The sequence below is a fragment of the Hemitrygon akajei genome, chromosome 23, assembly GCF_048418815.1.
Source record: "Hemitrygon akajei chromosome 23, sHemAka1.3, whole genome shotgun sequence".
Classification (NCBI taxonomy): domain Eukaryota; kingdom Metazoa; phylum Chordata; class Chondrichthyes; order Myliobatiformes; family Dasyatidae; genus Hemitrygon; species Hemitrygon akajei.
The window spans coordinates 20,080,295-20,102,721 of record NC_133146.1 but is presented as its reverse complement, the minus strand read 5'-3'; the positions used below and the strand labels follow the sequence as shown (position 1 = coordinate 20,102,721).

Sequence of the window (22,427 nt, the reverse complement as noted above, 5' to 3'; positions counted from 1 at the left end):
TGCTAACTGCCGACGGGACATCAACTCTCTTAACTTCACCACTTCTTTCTCTAATTCCAATCGCACTCCTTCCAAACGCACTGCTCACCACTCTGTCCACACTAATCCTAACCTCACCATCAAACCCACAGTAGCTTGGCGAAATTACCTCTACCTTGCTGAGACCCGGCGACAACTGTCAAACAGCTTCTCTTACCCCTCGAACAGGACCCCCACTAAAGAGCACCAGGCCATTGTTTCCCCACACCATCACTAACCTTATTAACTCTGGGAATCTCTCATCACCTGCCACCAATCTCACAGTTCCCGTTTCTACCACCTACCCAAGGTCCACAAACTTGTCTGTCCAGGTGGACCCATTGTTTGTGCTTGTTCCCGCCCCACTGAACTTATATCTGCATATCTCCAGTCAGTTTTATCTACCCTGGCTCAGTCTCTTCCTACCTACATCCGTGACACTTCACATGCTCTTGATCTCTTCAATGAGTTCACGTTCCCTGGATCCGAGCATAGTTTCAGCATGAATGTCCAGTCTCTGTACGCCTCCATCCCCCACCAGGAAGGCCTCAAAGCTCTCCGTTTCTTTCTGGACACTAGACCCAACCAGCTCCCCTCCACCACCACTCTCCTCCGTCTGGCGGAACTTGTCCTCGCTCTTAATAATTTCTCCTTCAACAAAAAGGTGTAGCCATGGGCACTCACATGGGCTCTAGCTATGCCTACCCATTTGCTAGCTACATGGAACAGTCTACGTTCCAAGCCTACACAAGTATCACTCCCCAACTTTTCCTACGCTACATCGATGACTGCATTGGTGCTGCTTCCTACACCTATGCGGAGCTCATCGATTTCATCAACTTTGCCTCCACTTCCACCCTGCCCTCAAATTTACCTGGTTCAATTCCGACACTTCCCTCCCCTTTCTCAAACTCTCTGTCTCTGTTGGCATCTTATTTAATGCAGTCTATTATAAACCCACTGACTCTCACAGCTACCCGGACAATACCTTGAGGCCTTTCATTCCAGAACTAAGGAAATGTTCTTCTTCTTCAAAGAAAGGGACTTCCCTTCCTCCACCATCAACGATGCCCTTAACTGCATCCTCCTGCCACCTCACCAGGGATAGGGTTCCTCTTTTCCTCACAACACCCCATCAGGCTCCGCTTCTAGCACATAAATCTCCCTAACTTCCGCCATCACTAATGGGATCCCAGCACCAAGCTCATCTTTCCTCCCCCAACTCTTTCTGCTTTCCGCAGATATCGCCCCCTACGTGACTCCCTTGTCCATTCGTCCCTTCTCAATGATCTCCCTCCTGGTACTTATCCTTGCATGCAGAACAAGTACTACACTTTACTACCATTCAGGACCTTAAACAGTGCTTCCAGGTGAGGCGACACTTCACCTATGAATCTGTTGGGGGCCATCTACTCTATTCAGTGCTGCCGGTGCGGTCTCCTGTGTGTCCGTGAGACCCGACTTAGATTGGGAGATCGCTTCACTGAGCACCTACGCTCCATCCACCAGAAGCGGGATTTTCCAGTTGCCATTTTAATTTCACTTCCCATTCCTCCATGTCAGTCCATATTCTCCTTTACTGTCGGAATGAGGCTACATTCAGATTTAAGGAACAACAAGGCTACCCAGGGTAGTCTCCAACCTGATAGCATGAACATCAATTTCTTGAACTTGCCCCTTCCCTCCTCTCCTTCACATTACCCCATTCCCATTTCTCTCTCCCCATACCTCATTACCTGTCCATCATCTCCTTCTGGTGCTCCTCCTTTTCTTTCTTCTAAGGCCTGTGCTTTCCTGTTGGATCCCCCCTTCTCCAGCTCTTCACCAAATCAACTTCCCAACTCTTTACTTCACCCCTCTTCCCCTCCACCCCCAGTTTCACCCATCACCCTGCGGGTCTTCCTCTCCTTCTCCAACTTTCTTACTCTGACTTTTTAATCTTCCTTTCCAGTCCTGATGAAAGGTATTAGCCCAAAACATCAACTGTACTCTTTTCCAGAGATCTGCCTGACCTGCTGAGTTCCTCCAGTATTTTGTGTGTTGCTTCGATTTCCACCATCTGCAGATTTTCTTGTTTAAATTTGTCCATTTCTTTGTTACTCATTACTATCTCTCCAGTGACCAATAAATAGCCAGTCTTGCCTCTTCTGTTCTTATATATCAAATATATATTTATATATCCTCATATTATTGGGCTAGCTTCACTTCATATTTCATCCTTTTTCTCCTCATGGCTTTTTAGTTGCCTTCTGCTGTTTTAAAAGCTTCCCAATCCTCAATTTTGCACTATATTTTGCTCTATGAAATGCCATTGTTTTTTACATTTGTCCTTGACTTTGCTGGTCTGGCAGGGATGCCACATCGTCCCCTTGTCATCGTGGCTCTTGAAAAGGTGCATAAATATGCAGGAAATAGGTTATGGATCACATACAAGCAGAAGAGGTTTAATATGACCCTAGGTTCAGCACAGACATTGTGCGTTGAATGGTGTTCTCCTTTATCTATACTGTTGTATAAATCCACTTTGGCTAATTTTGTTACACTCTTAGATCAACCAGCTTTGCTCATGGAAATAACTTGAAAGGGCGGACCTGCCACATGGGGTTTGAATGGTTGCTACTTGGATCCTCATAAATCTGATAACCAATGTCCAGTGGGTAGAATTATGTGCTAAAGAGCAACTAAAATCTCTGAATTAAGTTTCATTGTTTTTCTCTACAGGAACCTCAGAAAACTCATATAAAGTTGTCAGTAACTTGATTTTGAGGTTAAAAGCTGTACAACTTTCTAAAGGCAATGTATATCCTTCCTCATGGCAGACATTCAGTCTCCCCACTCACCAGTTAAGGTTTATTTCATTATCATTTTCATGGGTGAAATGATCATTAGACTGTAAGAGCAGAAGATAGAGGAAAAAAAATTAGGACAGTTGAGCTAACCAGTCTGTTCCACCATTTCATCATGGCTGATCCATTTGACCTCTCAGCAACAATCTCCCCATATCCCTTCATGTCCTGACGAATCAACAATCTATCAACCTCTGCCCTAAATACACATGAAGTCTTGGCCTCCAGAAATGCCCGTGGCAATGAATTCCAGAGATTCCTCCACATCTCCGTTCTAAAAGGATACCCCCTCTATGCTGAGGCTGTGTCCCCTGGTCTTAGACACTCCCACCATAGGTAACATCCTCTCCACACCCACTTTATCAAGGCCTTTCACCATTCGAAATCTTTCAATTAGATCGCCCTTCATTCTTCTGAATTCCAGTGTATACAGGCTGGGCCATCAACTGCTCTTCACATGACAAGCTGTTTTATCCTGGAATCATTTTTGTGTATCTCCTTTTAACCCTCTCCAGTTTCAGCACATTCTTTCTAAGGTAAGGGACCCAAAACTGCTCACAATACTCCAAATAAGGCCTCATCAGTGCTTTATAAAGACTCAGCATTACATCCTTGCTTTTATATTCTAGCCCTCTTGAAATGAATGCTAACATCGTATTCGCCTTCCTTATCACAGACTCAACTTGAAAGTTAACCTTTAGGGAATCCTGCTCAAGGACTCCAAATCCCTTTGCGACTCAGATTTTTGTATTTTCCCTCTATTTAGAAAATATTCAACCCTTCCATTTATTCTACCAAAGTGCATATGATTCAGGCAGAGATAATGTGAGCAAGACACAACTTTTCTATATTATATACCCTCTCTTTTGCTTTTATGCTGTCTTTTGACTTCCCTTGTCATTCTCCCTTTATTATACTGCTTCCGAATTGCTCTCAAGACACTCCAGCCATTGCTGTTCTGACATGCTAATTTCTGTTTTCAATCAACTTTGGTAAGCCCCCCTTAAGCTTTTCTGATTCCCTTTAATGCACTTCATCTTCTCCCTCTCAAACTGCAGGGTGAATCCTGTCATATTATGATCACTGACTCCTATGGGTTCCTATACCTTAAGCTCCCCAATCAAATCTTGTTCATTACACAACACCCATTTCAGATTCGCCTTTCCTCTAGTGGGCTCAACCACAAGCTGCTCTAAAGAGCCATCTCATAGGCAGGTCATTACCCACGTGCAATTAACCACTATGTCTATTTGACATTAAGATGGTTATCTACAAAGAAATCTAACTGCTGGAGAACAGTGGGTCACATAGCATTTGTAATATGGTCTCCAAAACCTTAACTGCCCATTATGACAACTGCTGAGTTCCTCCAGCAACATACTTCTACTACTTTAGATTCCAACATCTGCAATCTTGTGTCTCTGATACTTGAGAATTACAATTCTCTTCCTCTTCCTGATTTGCCCATCTCACTGCTCCCTGGATCAAACTTCCCTTCTCTTTCTATTTCTATCTTCTCACTTCAGTGAATTCAGTCACACCCTACTCCCTCTGCACATCCTATCTTCTCCTAATTCGCTGTACCCCTTCTCTCTGTGGACAAATCTGCAGTTTAGGGTGGTTAACTTCAATTGTGAGAAGCATCAGTGGTTAACTCAGCCTGCATTGCATAATTGTCAACCTGTGGAGTGGAAGATATCTGAAAACACACACACACAATCATTGAAAGTAGAAGTTAGTGCCATTAGGATTACACAAAAAAAACATTAAGTCTACAGGGTCACAACTGAAAACAGAGTAAATTTATAACGAGCATTTTGTACAATTCCAGCTGCATTACACTAATATCCAGGATGCCTTCCCAGAAACAATAACTTTGATGTAAACAATGGTAGAAGGGGTCATTTTAGCATTATGTATATATAGAGAATCGCTGCCCTTCTTACTGCAAAGCTCAGCACTTCCCCCCCCCCCCCCCCCCGCCCCCATTCTACCAAAGCAATGAAATGTTTCATTTCATCACTGTTTGGTCTGGTATGGAGTGAACCACTGAGACAGCTGACAGGCAGTCATGCACCAATGAGCAATGGCTGTTTGTGAAGCTGTTGTTGGCAGACTGGAGTTAGGGTACGAAAGACATCCATACTTACGACATTCTACAGATGCCCAGTAGAAAACATCATGCTATTGGTGCAAAAACTTCACTTTGGTGGACAGGAAGGGTCTACAACAGGCAGTCCAAACTACCTAATGCATTACTGCCATCAAGTATATTCAGAAGGTTGCCAGAAAAGGGCCAATAATATTGTGAAGGATATCACACATCTCATGCATTGTCCCACTCCCATCAAGAAAGGCTACATCCACACCAGGACCACCAAACACAAAAACAGTAACTTTCCCAAGCAGTAAGGCTGATCAACATTGTACCCACTAACTCCACCACTACTTTATTATTTCCTGTCAATCACCTTATATACAGCCTAATGTCACTTAACGGACATGAAAACAACGTGTATATACAGTAAGCTATCTTACATATATTTATTGTATTTTATTTATGTTTAAAGTTAATTAAAATATATTTATAAAATATTTATAGTTTCAGTATCTTCGGTGCTGCATCAAGTCTAGAGTAACAATTATTTTGTTCTCCTTGACACCATGTACAGGAAATAACATTAAAAAATTGAATCTTGAAGTGGAACCCTGTGCATTAGGAAACAACTAAAAAGATGTAACTTGTCAGTAGGATTCAGAATGAATGGATAATGCATTGCTGGGGGGGGAGGGAGAGGAGAACGAATTGCAGTCAGAAAGGGGCTGGGAAGAAAGAGTCAGAATCAAAGAAATAGACAGACAGAGAATGAATCCTGGAAACATTCAGCATGGAAAATTAAACAGCAAATGTTTCAGGTATGGAACTATCATCAGAACTAAGTAGCAACTCTGGTGAAAGACTGAATTACTCTTTCCACAGATGCCTGCCTTGCTCAGTATTGTAGCATTTTTTGTTTTTATTTCAGATTTCCAGCATCTACAGATTTTCATTTTCAGATGAGACTTAGAAATGGTTCTGGTTGCTCGATCTCACAACCTAAATATATGACTGTTGCAAGAGAATAAAGCCTGTATAGATCAATGAACTGTTGAGGGGTTGCGAGGACCAGGATCAGGCCAATGATCATCCTGGGAATCTTCAGCTCTCAAACACAGTTGCCAGGATGCCAAATGCTGCTTCTTGAAAAATAATTCAACAAATACTTTTCTGATAATATTTAATTCTACTCCATCTAATAGGAAAATAGAATTAGGTTTTTACAAATCTGAGCCCATGATGAAGACACAGATTAGCAGCAAGTCAGTCACTGTCCTAAATATCTACTGTTCTTCAGACAATCACTTTGTCTTTTTCTTCCTGTGCAGTTTGCGACTGGTAACTTTGGTCTTAACGAGGCCCTTGAACTGCCCGCTCACCTTGGCTTTATTCCTGAAGAAACAGAAGATGTTTATTAGAACATGTTCAAGCCTAGCAGCAAAATCAAGTGTGTATTGAGCAAGTGTCAGACACAGATTCTGTAACAATTTGCATTGTTAATCAACTACTACAAATTACCCATGGATGAATGAGATGGGAATTGATGATGTGGTTTGTGAAATGTGTTCAGGTGAAAATGTAGATGGTTGGGATTGTCTTGCCTGGCACAGACTGAACTGGCTCCTTCAATATAAATGACAAACTTAGTAAGCAAGGTCAAGTTGGCAGTCATACTGAAAATATGACACATGTACCTTCGAGCACAGCCCTGGTATGTGACCCCCTACCCCTCCAGAATACACAAACAATGATACAACACTGCCCCAGTACATGTCCACACCTATAGACAATAGACAATAGGTGCAGAAGTAGACCATTCGGCCCTTCGAGCCTGCACCGCCATTCTGAGATCATGGCTAATCATCTACTATCAATACACGGTTCCTGCCTTGTCCCCATATCCCTTGATTCCCCTATCCATAAGATACCTATCTAGCTCCTTCTTGAAAGCATCCAGAGAATTGGCCTCCACTGCCTTCTGAGGCAGTGCATTCCACACCCCCACAACTCTCTGGGAGAAGAAGTTTTTCCTTAAATCTGTCCTAAATGACCTACCCCTTATTCTCAAACCATGCCCTCTGGTACTGGACTCTCCCAGCATCTGGAACATATTTCCTGCCTCTATCTTGTCCAATCCCTTAATAATCTTATATGTTGCAATCAGATCCCCTCTCAATCTCCTTAATTCCAGCGTGTACAAGCCCAGTGTCTCTAACCTCTCTGCGTAAGACAGTCCAGACATCCCAGGAATTAACCTCATGAATCTACGCTGCACTTCCTCTATAGCCAGGATGTCCTTCCTTAACCCTGGAGACCAAAACTGTAAACAATACTCCAGGTGTGGTCTCACCAGGGCCCTGTACAAATGCAAAAGAATTTCCTTGCTCTTGTACTCAATTCCCTTTGTAATAAAGGCCAACATTCCATTAGCCTTCTTCACTGCCTGCTGCACTTGCTCATTCACCTTCAGTGACTGATGAACAAGTACTCCTAGATCTCTTTGTATTTCTCACTTACCTAACTCTACACCGTTCAGATAATAATCTGCCTTCCTGTTCTTACTCCCAAAGTAGATAACCTCACACTTATTCACATTAAACGTCATCTGCCAAGTATCTGCCCACTCACTCAGCCTATCTAAGTCACCCTGAATTCTCCTAACATCCTCATCACATGTCACACTGCCACCCTGCTTAGTATCATCAGCAAACTTGCTGATGTTATTCTCAATGCCTTCATCTAAATCGTTTATGTAATTCGTAAACAGCTGTGGTCCCAATACCGAGCCCTGTGGCACCCCACTAGTCACCACCTGCCATTCTGAGAAACACCCATTCACCATTACCCTTTGCTTTCTATCTGCCAACCAGTTTTCTATCCATGTCAATATCTTCCCCCCAATGCCATAAGCTCTGATTTTACCCACCAATCTCCTATGTGGGACCTTATCAAATGCCTTCTGAAAATCGAGGTACACTACATCCACTGGATCTCCCTTGTCTAACTTCCTGGTTACATCCTCGAAAAACTCCAATAGATTAGTCAAGCATGATTTGCCCTTGGTAAATCCATGCTGGCTCAGCCCAATCCCATCACTGCTATCTAGATATGCCACTATTTCATCTTTAATAATGGACTCTAGCATCTTCCCCACTACTGATGTTAGGCTGACAGGACAATAGTTCTCTGTTTTCTCCCTCCCTCCTTTCTTAAAAAGTGTGGTCTATAGTGTGGTCTATCTGCACCACTTGCTGTCTTGGGAAAGCAGCCAACATAATAATCAAGGACCTCTCCCACCCCAGACATTTTCTGTTCTTAGCCCCACCAGGCAGAAGATACAGCACCCACCACAATGCTCAAGGACACCATCTACCTGTTGTTATAAAACTACTGAATGGCCATTCATATGATAAGATGGATCCTTGACCTCACAATCTACATTGTTGTGACCTTGCATCTAATTATCTTTTATTTTCGTTCACTTAGCGTGGAATACATCCCTCTGACCCAATGAGTCATGCCATCCAGCAACCCAGCTGTTTAACCCTAGCCTAATCACAGATTAATTTACAATGACCAATTAACCTACCAACCAGTATGTATTTGGACTGTGGGAGGAAACCACAGCACATAGAGGAAACCCATGTGTTTATGGGGAGAACACAGAAGATCCTTACAGGCAGCGGTGATAATTGAACCTGGGTCACTGGTACTGTGCTAACCACTCCTACTCTGGCACTGTTATATGTCTGCTCTGCAGTTTTTCTGCAACTGTAACACTTCATTCTGCATTTTATCATGCTTTTTCCTGGACTAAGAGAGTCTTGGGACACAGCGAGGTTCCAGTGTGCATCACATTTGCCCTGAGAGCACAGCACCCATTTACCAGCAGTGCCCTATTCTCACCTCCTGTTTAGCTGTGCCTTGTTCAGTGGAACATAAGCAAAGGGATCATGCTTTCCTTTCTTTTTCATGTCCCCTCGCCCTTTCTGAAAAGTAGAAGGAAAAGCGTTAAAATGAATATAAATTATTGCAAAGAGGAGAGACAGAACATTGAATGATTGAGTATAACCAAGAGCAATCTGGCCCACATCGTCTCCTGGTGTTAAATACTTACCACCGCTCTGTATTCAGCACCATAATCTTTATTTTTTTTCATAGGTCTTGGCCTGTGAATCCCAGAACCTCCAGCTAAAACATTGACAAGTTAGTAAGTTGGTGTTGAGGAACATGAAATCAGAGTCCAAAATATAGCACTTAACAAGCCCTCGTTACTTCAAACTCCATTCCCATTGAATCTCCACCAGCATGCATTTTCTGAACCCATTCCTCAGCACTGTAGTGCCTAAACCCTCAGTGAAAATACTGACAGCTTTGTCCACGATAAAATCATGTCTAGGCATCAGGGAGAAATCTCTAACTCACCTTTGTAGCTGCAGTCAACCTGCATATCATCACCATCAGCACTTTTGAATCTTTGCTTTTGCCCAACTTTCTATATTAAAACAAATTAACAGTCATTAAAATTCTGGGCAGAGAGATCACAGACTTGTTGCAAGGAAGGGGAGAGGGCAGGATCAATGGGTTAAAGCATGGGTTCAAGGCAGGGTCTTATATCAGAAGGGAGGCATGGTGGTAGAGGGCAGGAAGCCTGGAGTGCAGCAGAAGCCAGGGAAGAGGTTAAACATAGGAGCCTGCAATTGGGGCACGAAGTGGGGTGCAAGCAGAGGGTGAGGGGCTGGCCCAAAGCAATGCATCCAGTCCTGCAAAACACTCACACTCTTTGCACCAACTTCTTCCAAGATTTCATTGGCTTCATCCTCAGAGTCTGTAAAAAAGGACATTTTCACCTCGTTTTCAGTACCAAACAGAAGTTCAATATCTAGCGAGGTGGGCAAAGATGCCCAAGGGAGGAGCCCCCATTTACAATCCCACCCCTCACAATGAGGAACAATGCCACCACCACCCACCTTTCCACAGGGAACACCATCATCAACCCCACCATGAAGAACATCAACACCACCATCTCCCACCCCCATAGGGAACATCAGCACCATCATCTCCTCCATGAGAAAATCACCACCACCATGGAGAACATCCCCAGTACTGCCACTATTCCAACACCCTCCCACCTCCCAATGAGAAAGTCAGGCAGTTCACCATTCAGTTGTTCATCTCTTGGTCCTTCACTGATGATCAATCGGCCGTCCGGTGTCACAGAGTAATCATGTTTGATGTTTGATTTCTTCCTCAGCGCTGGGTTAGTTGCTGCAAACAAGGCAAAGAATTGACTGAAAGGAGAACGACGTTCCATTCTACCCCTCGGGCTTTCTTTAGATATTTCCACTTTTATCTTAAACCAGTGCCAACTGGTTTTAGATTCTCCCTACCCTGTGACCACCCATTGTACCTACACCCCTCACAACTCTATAATGTCACCACTCAGTCTGTGTTGGTCCAGCCTGTCCTTATTTCCTTATAACTCAAGCCCTAGTAGGTTCAGATATAAGAGGGGAGAGATTTAAAACACAGAGGGGTAACAAAGGGTAGTGAATACCTGGAATGAGATGCCAAAAGAAATGATTGAGGTCAGTACAACTGTAACATTTAAGAGGCAATTGGATAGATACATGGAAAGGAGGGGTTTGGAGGGCTATAGGACCAACGGCTCGTTTCAGTGACTCTATGACTCTTCAATCCTGGCAACACTCTCAGGAATCTTGTCTGCATGCCATCTAGCTTAATCACAGTCTTCCTAAAGCTGGATGACCAGAAATGCAAACACTACTCCAGATGTAGTCTCACCAACCTTTTCTGTAACATGATGTGCTAACTCTTGCACTTAATGTCCTGACTGATGAAGGCAAGTCTGCAATACACCTTCTGTCTACCTGTGTTACCATTTTCAGAGAATCAGGCCAAATGCAACTACCCAATTTCTGTCACATTATTCCATGCTCAATCACCAGCAAAGTGACTGAACAGCTAATCAGTTGCGCTACCTACAATCTGCTCACAGAATCTCAGCCACCAAAGCCTCTCAGTTCCTAACTCACTACAATCCTGGTCCAAACAAAGAGCTGGAAGTCAAGAGGTAAAGTGAGAGTAACTGCCTTTGACATCATTAGCATCTGATTGAATATGGCATCAGGAGTTAGCTGGAATCAGGGAAAAGTCAGGCCCCCAATGCTGTTTGAAATCATACCTGGCATAAAGGAAGGTGTATGATCTATGTACTCGCAGTCCAAATTCCCTAGGTTCTCAATTGTCCTTAAGAACGTACCACTTATGATGTCCTAACCTCATTTTAGTCCTCTCAAAACAGACAACCCTGCATTTGTCTGGGTTAAACTCCATCCTTTATTTTTCAGCACATTTCACCAACACACTGACATCGTTTTGCAGCCTATCACTGTCTTCCATACTACCAAAAACTCTGCCAATCTATATATCATCCATGATCTTTCCTCCCTCAACTACATTCCAAGTCATTCACATGCATTAGACACAGCAAGGTTCTCAGCACTGATCCTGGGAGGACACCATTAGTTCCAGGCATCCTAATACAAAAACTCTACCGTCACCCTCTGTCTTGTACTCCCAAGCCAATTATGGATCCTGATTCAGCTGACAAACCCTACCAACCCCAACCACAAATGCTTTTCAGCCTGCTAATTTCTTTCAGTAGATTGTTTGTTGCTCCAGATTTCAGCATTTCCAGTCTCGTGTCTTAACTCTGGATACAGTTTGTCAACTTGCTCAAGATGCCAAGGGCCCCTAAACTTCCGAACCAATTTTCAATGGGAGAACTTGTCAAAAGGACTTACTAATGTCTATGTAAATCTACTGCTCTGTCCTTGTAATACACTTTGTTACCTCTTCAAAAGGTTGAATAAAATTGGTCAGACAGGATCAGCTAAGTCTCTGATCAGTCCCTGCCTTTCCAAATGCTCTCTCAGTATTTTTTACATATGAAACACACTCATAGGTCCAAGTCATTATATCTGATTCCACTGCCATCTCAAGCAGATACCAACCTCTATGTAAATAAAAACCTTCCTTCAGTGCATTTATGGTGGCATTCAAAAACTGGACAGATGGTGGAAATCTGGAAGACATTACCCTCCAACATCGAAAAAGGGGGTTGGTTCAAAACACCAAGTGTAAACGACTTAAAGCAATAAGCAAATTTTATGTCTGAGCTGTGTACTTTGGTTCTATGAAATGGGACCATCACCTCACCACTTTGATGATAATTTTTCAATCCATCTCACTAAAGTCCTTGTCGGCCATGGACTTCATCTGTCTTTCCACCCTTTCAAGTACCTATGTCTAAGTAAGTGTCTCTTAAACCTAATGATTCTATCTGATTCCCCCTTCTCTCCAAGTTCCAAGAAACCCAACCAATTCAATCTCTGCCCTCAACTAAAATCCTCCAAGCCAGACAAGATCTTGATGCATTTTCTCAACACTCTCTCCTACATAACTACAAAATTTCTGTAGAATGGTGACCAGAATGACACAAGCTAGAACTCATGCTATGAATCAGACATGCCCTTATTCAAAGGTAGAGCATGCCCACAGTACAGTGGTGTTATATTCTTACCCAGCACCCTCTGTGACACTTGCGGATCGAGGAAGTTGAGGGGCTCATCATCTCCACCTTCTTTCAGCCATGCTGGCTTCTTTTGTACTGGTTGCTTCTTCAAAGCTTTCTTTTCCTCAATTCCCTCATCTTCAGAATCGGTCTCAGCCAGAATGTCTTCGATACTAGAGGGAATTTGGAGTAATGAGACATACGGGAATGGGCCTATTTTAGCCAGATTCCAGCCTAAGCACTGTTCCACACACCTGATAACCTGGGTTTCTCCAGTGAGGTTGCCTTGAATAAAGCACCATTCAAGATCAGTTCTGCAGCAAACTCCCAACCATGTGAACTAAGGATGGTTCAGACAAGGAATCAAACAGGCATTATCAGTTTTAGCCACAGCTCACGTAGGAAGCAAAACTCTTGCTTTGGAAGCAAAAATCTGTAAGATTAAGTCCAACTGCAACGCAGTGTTAAAATCAGAGGACACCATGCACTGACAGGTGGGAGGGGGTCAGGTCAGGGAGTTTAAGTGTCTGGGGCAGTGAACAAGGTGCACTGGATATCCTGTTTGGGGTGTTGGTGGGTGGGGTTGGGAGCTGCTATTTTATACATCACGGAAATTGGCCCACCAATCTGTGGCAACCATCAACACCAATCTTTACAGTAATCCCATATGAATGCCATTTTATTCTTTCCATATTTCCAACACCTCCAAAACTTAAGTGGTCACAAACACATCAGGAACAAAATATAGCAGCCAATCAATCTACGTGTCTGGTAATAGGAGAACATACAAACTCCACACAGGTAGTACAGGAAGTCAGAATCAAACACAAGTCTACGGAGCCACAAACCAGCAAATCCACATCCCTCTTAGATTAGGAATATAAAATTTGGAGGCATTGGTTGGGAAGTAAAACTCTGTGGTCCTCAAGGGTCTGCTGGATTGCCTGAGATGAGCCCTCTCCCCAGTGCGAGGGTGAGGTGGGGGAAGGGTGCGGAACTGAGCAGGGTATACTCTTTCTGCCTTCCTGCATATTTGAGTTGCTGATTAATGGTTACCCTCGCCTCTCCACCCCAACGAGTGACTTTTGAAATGGTTGATGTACTGATGTCAAGCTAGGTGGTTCAACATTGCTGGCTGGAATTGACCATCATTGGTATGCCGTAGCATGGATACGATGTGCTAGTTATCTCATGCCTGAACAAAAAACACATCAGAAATCCAGTCTCTCTCTTCGTACTCTCATTGAAGGAAATATCAGCTTCTCAGAGCTTCACAGTCTGTCACTCACCTGTCCCTGGGCTGTTTTGGAGTCTCATCTTCACTCTCCAACTCACTTGCATTTTGTTTCCGAGCCCGCTGTCTCTTGTTCCGGGCCTCTGCTTTACGAATGTTAACAAGCACCTTGTGGTATTCCTCGGGAACCATGCTGTCAATCATGTCAAACCTGCAGCATTGGAAAGAGAGCGCATGGATGTGAAGTAAACAAGTGTAGAGGTGCACAAAACTTAACCCACCAAACAAAAGCCATGACGTGAACAGATTTCTCATCTATTAGCAGCTCCAGGCTCTGAATTTTACTGAATGCCTTTCATTAGGAAATAACTGGGTATCAACTGGAACAGCAATTGGATGTTTCCAATTAGCTGCCTCTGGGGAGAGAAAAGAATCCCTCTGTGTGAAGGGACACAGTGTTGGAGCTTGGATGGAATTTCTGTCCGATCTGCTCACAGTGAACTGAAATACAAAAACTCCTCTGTGTGGTATTTCCAACAAAAGGGCCAGTGCCAAAAAGCCCAAAAAAAAGGCAAATTTATGTCTCGTCTGCTTTTCCTCGTCAAATGACAGAAGCAGCATCCAAATATATTTAATACAGGCATACTTACATTCTCTTTAAACTGGGATGGGGGAAGGGAGGGAGAAAAGTTAATGTGGGGGGGGGGGGGGGGGGGTTGGTAGATGGGTGAGATTACAATCTGATCAACCATAGACCTGTTTTACTGGTTGAGTTTTCCTGGACCAGTCCTTTCAACTGAAAATCATTGCTTTAAAATAAAGATACAAGAGAATGCAGATTTTGAAATCTGGAGCCAACAAACAATCTACTAGGGGAACAGTGGGTCAAATAGCATCTGTGGGAAGGTGGGGGGTTTGACCTGAACATCGACAATTCCTTTCCTCTCACAGATGCTGCATGACCTGCTGTGGTCCTCCAGCAGACTGTAGGGTTAAAATAATTTCAGAGGTAGCTTTTACCAGCAGCAAGCCTTCCGCAATACTCACCCAAATTTGCGTATAAATTTTGTAAAAATGTTCTTTATCTTCATACGGAAATGTCGTCTTGAATCATCCCGCATACTGCCAATACTCTCCATCTGAGGGCAGAGAACATGAGTGAATAAGAGAGACGGGAAGAGGAAACAGGAAGCAGTGGCAGGGATGCAATTGATGAAATGGTACCGACAGACAGAGAAAACAGAGGCTGGTGGGCAGGGGGTTTGAAGGAGGCAGTAGTGTTAACATGGGAAATGAAAGGAATGCAGTTTAGTCACATTCAGTAATCCAGAGACTGCAAGCAAGTTGGCAGGTCACCGTGATTCGGTGAGGCCACTCACCAGGAGCTGGAGCTGCTGAGCCAGGGCACTTGTATCCATGATGAACAGGACAACTTTGATGAAGCTAAGAGCCGACTTGACCACATCTCGTGTCTTGGACTGCAGCAGGAGGCAAACATTCTTCAGTAACTGCTCAATAGTGGGAACATCCATCTTATCTGAGGACAAGAAAGACAAAATGGAGTCCTTGGTGATGCAAGCTCCGTCAGATGCTAACGTTAAGGCCCTGCTGTGGCTCATCCCTCTGCCCAAATGATCTCCATGTTTCATCACCCTTTCCTCAGTTTCCTTTTACACATCTCCTGGGAACTTCCTGTATCCAGTCTGGTTCCCAATTATTATCCTCCAACTGTTCTATTTCCATTTATGTGTCCACACTATCAATAGATCTTTGTTGCCCCTGCCTGCCTGTTTCAGGAAAGTAATGAATTTTTGTGTTGATTCTGTGTCTGCTTTTATCCCAAAAGCACATTTAGTAGCTCTTTGATTGGTTTCTTTACATTTTGTGCTGATTGTATCTTTCCCAATGATTAGGATTTGAATGACTTTATTGTTCAGAATATTTTAGGTTGACCCTTACCTAAAGCTTTCTTGTGGTAACTTGGCCTTTTGCCCTTCTCAATAATAATTGCATCATGTTTAAATCATTTTTTGAACATTTCCCTTTGATGTCTGTCCTTTTACCCATTAACAGATTAAAACCTCAGTTGCTGTTTCATGTACCAATTGCTATTAACTATCTTTACACACTATTAGGCTATGAACTAAAGCTTGCTCATTACTCAATACTAAATCCCATAGTTGCTTCTGAATCATAATACTGCTGAAAACTGTATTGAATGTGTTCATCACTGCTTAATGTCCTTGCCCAGCTAGTTTAGTACCTTTGAATTCGAATACCAGACGAGTGAGTGCAAGAACCGTGCAGCTGATCATAGTGACAGAACCGGTTAAACCAGCATAAACCAGTGCCAGGTACTCTTTGATAGCCACTGTAAAGCAAACACACCACAGATAGAACATTAAACCTTAGTTTTTAACATCTCTCTCTCTCTCTCTCTCTCACATCTATCATTGTCGCCAATGTTAAATTAACCTAATAATGAAAAAACCCTCTTTGGAATCCAGCAATACAGTCCACTACCTCCCCGTTCCACATGATCAAGTTTGAACCAGTGAAACTGTGCCCTGATCTGAACAGAGTACTAATAGGAGCAGATTGAAATCCCTCCCTATAGTAAGACAGCCGAAATGGGTGTCCATGAAAATTCAGCAATAGGCCCACCCTGAACCTACAACCATACCACAGTGCCCTAACTAGAGACTCGGACTCCCTACCACCCCCCAGCCCTTCACCAAAAAAATCCAGCTCTCTCTCACACACTCCCATGAACTCTAGACTGAAAACTCACTCTGTGGATCACTGTGGAACCTCATAAAGGCTTGCCCAATCTCCACCAACAATGTGTAGCCATTTCTGCGTGCTCCAATGGAAACTTCTTTCATGCAGATTATAACCTACAAGTTAAAAGACTTTTAGAATGCACTTCATCACCTATCAAACAACAATTACCCGCCCACAGAAAAAGCCAAATGCACAATGGAAAAAGTGTTAATATCCTTCAATACCAGTTATCCCCATTTATTAGACGTTGCCTCATAACATCAGAGTCAAGGGTTTCCCAGTTTGAGAATCTGACAAAAACCTTACGCAATTTTTTGAGCAACAGCCAACTGGAGATCAGGAGCGTGAGAAGACGTAACTCACTCAGGTTCACCAATTGAGTAAAGGCATCGACTTGAGGCAGTTTGGTGTTTTGAGCAGCTGCCAAGCAGTGTTCAGCATTGACTGAAGAGGACGAATTAAAGTAAGGCAAGGGCAAGAGGAGTGGCCAACGTTGGAATGGACAAGTTTAGAGTGGAATTTTGAGCCTTTAGCTCATCTGAGGCTTCAGCAAGGTAAGGCTTAAGTGAGAAAAAGTGAAAAGCTGTGGGTAGATCTTCCCCCCCCCATGGCTTATTTATTGCATTTCCTTCTTTATAATTGCTCAGTTAGAACGGTAGGGGTGCCAGGCAGGATAGCTGAATGGTCCTCTTGTGGTATATGTGGGAAGGCAGGGAGACCTCCAGTGTCCTTAGCGACTACACCTGTGAGAAGTGCATCCAGCTGCAGCTTCATCACTTGTGTTAAGGAGTTGGAGCTGGAGCTGGATGAACTCTGGATCATTTGTAAGGCTGAGGGGGTAATAGATAGGAGATACAGACATTTTAGAAGCTAGAGAGTGGTAGTAGATAGTTGCCCTTCTGACTGGAGGCATTTGACCGTTGGAGTGCCACAGGGAGTGGTGCTGGGTTCATTGTTGTTTGTCATCTATTTCAATGATCTGCATGATAATGTGGTTAACTGGATCTGCAAATTTGCAGATGACACCAAGATTGGGGGTGTAGTGGACAGTGAGGAAGATTATCATGGACCAGCTGGAAAAATGGCAAATGAAATTTAATAGAAGCAAGTGCGAGGTGTTGCACTTCTGTGGGACCAACCAGCTTTGATCTTCACATAGTGTCCAGTAGGGCACTGACAAATGTTGTAGAACCAAAGGATCTGGGAAGACAGGTCCATAATTCATTGAAAGTGGTGTCACAGGTAGATAGGGTCATAAGGAAAGCTATTGGCACATTGGCCTCCATGAATCCAAGTACAGAGCACAGGAGATGGGATATATATTGACGTTGTATAAGAGTTTGATGATGTCTTATTTGGAGTATTGTGTGCAGATCCCAGAATCAGAATCAGGTTTAATATCACCAGCATATGTCATGAAATTTGTGACTTGGTAACAGCAGTACAATGCAATACATGATAATATAGAAAATAAAATAAATCTATTACAGTAAGTATACATATGTTCATTAAACAGTTAAATTAATAATTTAAAAAACAATGGGAGTGTTCATGGGTTCAATGTCTATTTAGGAATCAGATGACAGAGGAGAAGAAGCTGTTCCTGAATTGCTGTGTGTGTGTCTTCAGCCTTCTGTACCTCCTTCCTGACTGTAAAAATGAAAGAGGGCATGTCCTAGGCAATGGGGGTCCTTAATAATGGATACCACCTTTCTAAGGCACCACTAGTTGAAGATATCCTAGGTACTGGAGGTTAGTACCCAAGATGAATCTGACTAATTTTACAATTTTCTGTAGCTTCTTTTGATCTTGTGCAGTAGCCCCCACACCCCCAATATCAAACAGCGATGCAGCCTATCAGTTTGGGTCACCTAGCTACAGAAAGGATGTAAATAAGGCTGAATGAGTACAGAGAAAATTTACAAGAATGTTGTCAATACTGGGGGACCTGATTATAAGGAAAGATTGAATAGGTTTGAACTTTATTCATAGAAACATAGAAAACCTACACCATAATACAGCCCCTTCAACCCACAAAGTTGTGCCAAACATGTCCCTATCTTAGAAATTACTAGACTTCCCAGAGCCCTCTATTTTTCTATGCTCCATGTACCTATCCGAAACTCTCTTAAAAGACCCTATCGTATCTGCCTCCACCACCGTTGCCGGCAGCCCATTCCACACACTCACCACTCTGAGTAAAAATCTTATCCCTGACATCTCCTCTGTACCTACTCCCCAGCACCTTAAACCTGTGTCCTCTTGTGGCAACCATTTCAGCCCTGGGAAAAAGCCTCTGACTATCTACACGATCAATGCCTCTCATCACCTTATATACCTCTATCAGGTCACCTCTCATCCTCCGTCACTCCAAGAAGAAAAGGCCAAGTTCACTCAACCTATTCTCATAAGGCATGCTCCCCAATCTAGGCAACATCCTTCTAAATCTCGTCTGCACCTTTTCTATGGCTTCCACATCCTTCCTGTAGTGAGGCAACCAGAACTGAGCACAGTACTCCAAGTGGGGTCTGACCAGGGTCCTATATAGCTGCAACATTACCTCTTGGCTCCTAAATTCAATTCCACGATTAATGAAAGCCAATACACAACCTGCGCAGCTGCTTTGAGTGCCCTATGGACTTGGACCCCAAGATCCCTGATCCTCCACACTGCCAAGTCTTACAGTTAATACAATATTCTGCCATCATATTTGACCTACCAAAATGAACCACTTCACATCCTTATCAAACGCCTCACTGAAATCCATATACACTACATTTACTGCTCTTCCTTCTTCAACGTGTTTAGTCACATCCTCAAAAAAATTCAATCAGGCTCGTAAGGCACGACCTGCCCTTGACAAAGCCATGCTGACTATTCCTAATCATATTATACCTCTCCAAATGTTCATAAATCCTGCCTCTCAGGATCTTCTCTATTAATTTACCAACCACTGAAGTAAGACTCACTGGTCTATAATTACCTGGGCTATCTCTACTCCCTTTCTTGAATAATGGAACAACATCTGCAACCCTCCAATCCTTCGGAACCTCTCCTGTCCCCATTGATGATGCAAAGATCATCGCCAGAGGCTCAGCAATCTCCTCCCTAGCCTCCCACAGTAGCCTGGGGTACATCTCATCTGGTCCTAGTGACTTATCCAACTTGATGCTTTCCAGAAGCTCCAGCACCTCCTCTTTCTTAATATCTATATGCTCAAGCTTTTCAGTCTGCTGCAAGTCTGCACTACAATCACCAAGATCCTTTTCCATAATGAATACTAAGTATTCATTAAGTACCTCTGCTATTTCCTCTGGTTCCTCACACACTTTCCCACTGTCACACTTGATAGGTCCTATTCTTTCATGTCTTATCCTGTTGCTCTTCACATACTTGTAGAATGCCTTGGGGTTTTCCTTAATCCTGCCCGCCAAGGCCTTCTTATGGCCCCTTTTGGCTCTCCCAATTTCCTTTTTAAGCTCCTTCCTGTTAGCCTTATAATCTTCTAGATCCCTAACATTACCCAACTTTCTGAACCTTATGTAAGCTTTTCTTTTCTTCTTGACTAGATTTATTACAGCCTTTGTACACCATGGTTCTTGTACCCTACCATAACTTCCCTGTCTCATTGGAACGTGCCTATGCAGAACTCCACACAAATATCCCCTGAACATTTGCAACATTTCTTCTGTACTTTCCCCTGAGAACATCTGTTCCCAATTTAAGCTTCCAAATTCCTGCCTGATAGCCTCATAATTCCCCTTACTCCAATTAAACACTTTTCTAGCTTCTCTGCTCCTATCTCTCTCCAATGTTATTGTAAAGGAGATAGAATTATGATCACTATTGCCAAAATGCTCTCCCGCTGTGAGATCTGACACCTGACCAGGTTCATTTCCCAATACCAAATCAAGTACAGTCTCTCCTCTTGTAGGCTTATCTACATATTGTGTCAAGAAACCTTTCTGAACACTTTTGATAAAGCTACTGGAGAGAGTTTAAACTAGAATTGTTGGGGGATGGGAACCAAACTGAAGAGACTAGGGAAGAGGCGATTGGCTCATAAATAGAGAAAGTTTGGAGACGGTGTATAAGGGAGGATAGGCAGGTGATCTGAAGGTCACTAGTTTGAGCCTCAGCTAAGACAGCGTGTTGTGTCCTTGAGCAAGGCATTTAACCACACATTGCTCTGTGACGACACCAGTGCCAAGCTGTATCGGCCCTTGCCCTTCCTTGGACAATATCAGTAGCGTGGAGAGGAAAGACTTGCAGCATGGGTGACTGCCAGTCTCCCATACAACCCTGCCCAGGCCTGCGCCCTGGAAACTTTCCAAGGCGCAAATCCATGGTCTCCCAAGACTAACGGATGCCTATTATTATTAATGACTTCTATTTTTAATATCAACAAAACATAACTTTGTAATACCTCAAGTAACTTCAAAGCAATTTAAATGAGTTGTTCATGGAGAATATGGGCAGATTGATCAGTGAGTAATCAGCTGTAAAAGGTGCTAACAAAGTCACAAAGACAGATTGCTGAAACTCCATTTTATCTTTCGACTGCTTGAATAGATGAATTTGTCTTATTCTCACCAGTCAGTGCACCATCAGTATGGCAGCTGAGAGCTGGAAGAGAGAATTGATTTGGTGACGAGCATCTTACCTCCGGTAATAGTGCTATGATGAAGTCCTGATGTTCTGCCGACAATTTTTTGACAATATGAATCAGACATTTCAATCTTGGCTGGGAGAAAGAGAAAACAGGGGTAAATAGTGATCCCTACAAATCATTTGCTGCCTCAATAACCCTGTCAGAAATTCAAGATATGCACACCTTAAACTGCTACACTTACCCTTTTGGCAGGAGACGCTGCGGTCTTTAAGGATTGCAGCAGCGTCACCTTCAACTCCTCCAAATGCTGGTGAACAAACTGTCTGCATGGCTCCTGCTCGCCCCCACAGATAACCTCAAGAATTCTATAGGCCTTCTTCTGCATACTGTGGCCTTTGCTCTAGGATGGTAAGAAGCAAACAGCCAAGTCAGATCATGCACTCAGTCTGATCAGAAGCAGAATGGATCAAACATACTCTCCCACCAGTGCCATTTCTGGTACCTTACAGTAAAAGAGATTTATCAAAGGATGGACAAAATTGATCTCATGTGACAAACCAAAATGGGGGGAAGTGATTTGCATCTTCCAGTCTGTTATGCTATTCAATTCAACTGCAAATACTTCGTTGAAAACCTCATTCTGGTACCTGATATCCAAGAGGGATCATCCAATGAGACCACAATAGAACTTTAGTCTAGGAGTGAGCTGTTAACTTTACTGGGATTATACTAGGCACCTACCAACAGTCATTGTGAATTAGAGAACAAATATATAACCAAACTGCAGAAAGGTGTAAGAACAATCAAGTTATTGTTGTGAAAGACTAACTTTCCAAATATTCACTACAATGCTTTATTGCAAGGTGTTTAGGTGGGATGAGAATTTTTTCTTTTTTTTTGTAATTTTTTTTATTGAAGTTCATCATCAAACATTTCCAAAAGATGTATTTCAGACATTGTACATATATATCATATATATCACAAATCTCCACAAAGTATTTATCTGAGGTAAACACTTACAGAAAAAGAGTGGAAAGAAAAAACAAGCAAAAGGAAAGAACTAGGGAGTGATCTTTTTTTACAACAGATTAATTGATTTGTGAGAATAAAATCAGGCCTATGAGGCATTATGTAGTTAAACCATTTTTCCCAGTATGAATCAAATTGTTCCAGCTTATGGTTAACAGATGCTGTTATCTTCTCCATTTTGTAAATGTCCATTGTAATTTCCATCCATG

At 42.9% G+C, this 22,427-nt stretch overlaps 1 protein-coding gene across 1 annotated transcript in view; it reads right to left on the bottom strand.

Annotated features, from left to right (window-relative positions):
- Window positions 1–5,863: 5,863 nt before the first annotated feature.
- Window positions 5,864–22,427, bottom strand: part of rrp12 (ribosomal RNA processing 12 homolog) — a 53,765-nt gene continuing 37,201 nt past the window's right edge. Inside the window, exons 21-34 of the mRNA XM_073027124.1 lie at window positions 21,431–21,589; window positions 21,241–21,321; window positions 16,585–16,690; window positions 16,057–16,164; window positions 15,173–15,330; window positions 14,841–14,932; window positions 13,849–14,004; window positions 12,569–12,732; window positions 10,123–10,230; window positions 9,741–9,790; window positions 9,388–9,457; window positions 9,080–9,153; window positions 8,869–8,951; window positions 5,864–6,354 (exon numbers count right to left, since the gene is read on the bottom strand). Of these exons, the coding sequence (XP_072883225.1) occupies window positions 6,264–6,354; window positions 8,869–8,951; window positions 9,080–9,153; window positions 9,388–9,457; window positions 9,741–9,790; window positions 10,123–10,230; window positions 12,569–12,732; window positions 13,849–14,004; window positions 14,841–14,932; window positions 15,173–15,330; window positions 16,057–16,164; window positions 16,585–16,690; window positions 21,241–21,321; window positions 21,431–21,589 (1,500 nt within the window). The 3' untranslated portion in view covers window positions 5,864–6,263. The remainder of the gene's footprint in view (window positions 6,355–8,868; window positions 8,952–9,079; window positions 9,154–9,387; window positions 9,458–9,740; window positions 9,791–10,122; window positions 10,231–12,568; window positions 12,733–13,848; window positions 14,005–14,840; window positions 14,933–15,172; window positions 15,331–16,056; window positions 16,165–16,584; window positions 16,691–21,240; window positions 21,322–21,430; window positions 21,590–22,427) is intronic.